Here is a 3690-nt window from a genome sequence, read left to right as displayed (position 1 = left end):
ACAAATTCTTACGCATTGCAAACGATGTATCATTACTATTATTATTTCAATTTGAAACAATAAATATGGATATATAAATGGGAAAAATAATTGAAGAAAGAGCCGCCATTCATATATGCATTTAACAAATTTACAATATGGAAGTTATTAGAAGAGCAAAAAAATTTGGATGAGAAAACAAGAATTGCAATATAATGGTGTGGTCACCTTTTTTCAATAATTTTATTTGATTTTTAGAAACAAAATGATTTTTTTTATATATATATAAAAAAGGTGGAGAATAAATAGATTAATTAATTGGCATTCTGCTGCCCTCGTGATTCTTATTAAATGTTCATCTTTCTCTCACAAAATTCAACCCAAAAATAAATAAAATAAACTGCAATAAGTTTTTACATAGAAAAGGAGAGTTTTTGAAAAATAGAAATATATAATTTAATTACAAGGCTTTAAATTATGACGATATTGATGCCTTCAACAATTCATCAATCTGATCATCTCAGCTTTCATAAGTACTTTCTCTTTTCTTTCTTTCACATTCTCTGTTCCTTCTACAACGACCGTACATATAATCTCAGTTCTTTCTTTTCTTTTTTATAAATTTAACAGGTGAGAGTATGGTGAGAGAAGTTGAGAATAATTCAGTTCCTGAATGGGTTGAGATTCTTCTGGGGGAGAAGTTCTTTACTCCATGTTCACTTCACATCTCTTGTAAGAAGAATGACAAGACTTTCTTTTGTTTGTTCTGTCGTTCTGCTATTTGCTTCTCTTGTTTCTCCTCTCATCGCACGCATGCTCTTCTTCAGGTATACCCTAAACTTAACCTACTTAACCTTTCTTTTTTTTTTTTTTAATTGTCTGTAAGTGTCGTTTTCCATGTAATTAAGTTATATATCATTGACAAAATAAAAAGTCAAAAGTAATTAAAAGGTTGAATTTTCCAAACTCTTGTATGTTGTAGAACTCAACAAGTACTTGATAATAATTATAATGGTAATTAAATGCTTAAACTTAATTACCCTAAATTTTTAGTATTAAGTGATAGTTTAAGCTTAATTATGCATACAGTACGATGCATGGCATACACAATTGATTAACTGTCACCTTTACAAATTGATTAAACCTAAAAAAAGCAAAGCGTTACAATCATTATTATTGATAATTCACTCTCTCATTCTCCTTCTCTAACAGTTTAATTCTGATTCAAACATATTGTAAAAGTTTTTTTTTTTTTTTGAACAGATAAGAAGATATGTGTACCATGAAGTTATACGACTAAGAGATGCTGAGAAACTCATGAATTGTTCTCTCGTGCAAGTAATTATGATAATATATATATATATATATATATATATATATAGTAATTAATAATGGTTTAGCTTAATTAATACATATATATATTGTGATTTGTGTGTGATATTAAACTGTGGACGCAGCCATACACAACAAATAGAGCAAAAGTGGTGTTTCTAAAAGAAAGAAGAAGGGGAAAGAGAAGAGGTTTGAGATCATCATCAGGAGGATCGAGAAGTAATAGTAATAATACAAATTTGTGCATCACATGCTTTCGCAACCTTCAATATCCATATCTCTTTTGCTCTCTTTCATGCAAGGTACGGTCTTCTTTTCTTATTAATTTAATTCCCCCTTGTAATTAACTTTAACTTTAATTATTCAATTATACATTCCATTACATTATTCTTTCCTTTTCTTTTCTTTCTAAACATTAATTATTCTTCCACCTTATTCTTCACTTACTAGCTACTCAATTTAATTTCTATTTTTTTAAACTAATTTATCTAAATTTAAACTTTTTTCAAAATAATAATAATAATAATAATAAAGAAAATTGAAGCTGCATGTATAAAATTGGTAGTTTCCAAAGTTTATAAACCAAATAGATGTCTACTTCTTGAAATTCATATACTAAAATTATAATTTAAATCATATAGTTTATTTTACTATTTTCTTTGCTTTTTAATTAGTACAAAAAAAAAAAAAAAAAAAGAATATGAAATCTAAAGTTTGACCTCAAAATTAGCCATACATGTCAATTATATAATTCATGTTAGAATAATCATGACTATATAAAAGAGCTAAATTTAGTCTCATCTTCTTTTTTCTTCCTCCTTTTGAATTCAAGATTTTCCTTTTTTTTTTTTTTTTGGTATTTTCAATTATAAAATAGTGAATCAAAATATTTTCAAAATATAGCAAAATTTTATATTTTTATCATTAATAGACATTTAACTTCTATTAGTGTCATGTATATCAAGATATTGATAAAAGTTTATAAATGTTTCATTAGTAAAATAAATTTTTTTATTATATTTTATAAATATTTTCAACATGTACATGTATGTTTTCATTTTGATCATTTATATCCTAACAATATGATTTTCTATGAACGTAAAATTCTAAAATTTAAATTATGTATGGAAACTATAGTCGTAGTTTATTTGAAATCTAAAATATTAATATCATAAATACAAGGGTGGAATCTACATTTTTTTTGCTACCAATAATTCAAGTGTTAATATTTAATTATGGTAATTTTTTTTTAGATCAATCAAAAGGTGAATGAGAAAATTGAAATAATAAGCAAACAAAAAAGGAATTATGAGAATCTTCCACCGCGAACCACAACAGAAACCCAAACCCCATCCTCCGTTCTGGACCGGGATTTCTCCTCCGCCGCCGCCGCCGTTAAGTCAGTCAAGAAGAAGAACAACCGTAGCTGTGTGAAATCCTTAGCGGCGGTTCTTTGCCGGCCGAGATGCTTCCCTATCTCCGATTTCGCCACCGCCGTGAACCGCCGAAAGGGCGTTCCTCATAGATCGCCGTTAAATTGACTTTTGGCTACTCTACCATGTATTGATTATTATATATGTTTTTTTCATTATGATCATAATATATATTAAGTATGTAATTAAATTTCGTATTTTATATATATATATATATTGTAATTATGTTCCAAAAGTATTTTTTTGGCTGATTAACGTGTTCCAATTTTATAATCCACACCCAAATTAAATGTTTATGATTTTGAATGTTATATATCATGAATTTCAAAGAAGGTAAGTATTTTAAAGCATTGGTCACATGCCTACAGCCATGGATAAGGATCTATCAAAGGTAACAAATAGTTTTATCTATATATACACATTATTCACATATGTTCTAGTTACTAATTATTTTTTCTATGAATAATTTTCTTCTTTACCTTTGATATTATTCAATTCTTATCTTTGATTAGTTACCTTAAATTCTTCTTCCACGTTATATTATAATGATAGCAATTTCATGATGAATACATTTATATTTTGGACAACTCGATACTCATAAAGCATTAATAATAATTTATGGTTGTCGGTCAATAATAATATAGCTTTTGATACATCAATACACAAATTATTCAAAATAACATTTAATGTATCTATACTTTAAACCATTCATTTCTTTTTCTAAAGAAAACCAATTCATTTCGGTTTTCGAATCAATACAACAAATATGGTTCTTAGAAAATGTAAAGAAATATTGTTCGGATCTCCTTTTTCCCTTTCTTGAAAGTGTGTTATTTATTAATAGTGTTATTATTTAGAGAGGCAAAATTATAAAATAACGTAAGTAATCCAACTGGTTTGAAGTGTCGTAATAATAGATTTAAGAGATTCTAACATTATTTTTGGT

The 3690-nt window shown here is 26.9% G+C and overlaps 1 protein-coding gene across 1 annotated transcript; it reads left to right on the top strand.

Moving 5' to 3' along the window:
• Positions 1 to 540: 540 nt before the first annotated feature.
• On the top strand, positions 541 to 3038 carry LOC103483060 (protein RGF1 INDUCIBLE TRANSCRIPTION FACTOR 1-like). The gene is made up of 4 exons (XM_008439493.3): positions 541 to 806; positions 1243 to 1317; positions 1437 to 1613; positions 2565 to 3038. The coding sequence occupies exons 1-4, from the start codon at positions 618 to 620 to the stop codon at positions 2850 to 2852; spliced, it is 729 nt and encodes a 242-aa protein (XP_008437715.1). The 5' UTR covers positions 541 to 617; the 3' UTR covers positions 2853 to 3038.
• Positions 3039 to 3690: the final 652 nt, after the last annotated feature.

The sequence above is a fragment of the Cucumis melo genome, chromosome 9, assembly GCF_025177605.1.
Source record: "Cucumis melo cultivar AY chromosome 9, USDA_Cmelo_AY_1.0, whole genome shotgun sequence".
Taxonomy (NCBI): Eukaryota; Viridiplantae; Streptophyta; class Magnoliopsida; order Cucurbitales; family Cucurbitaceae; genus Cucumis; species Cucumis melo.
Note: the sequence above shows the minus strand (reverse complement) of the source record. Positions and strands in the feature narration are given on the sequence as shown.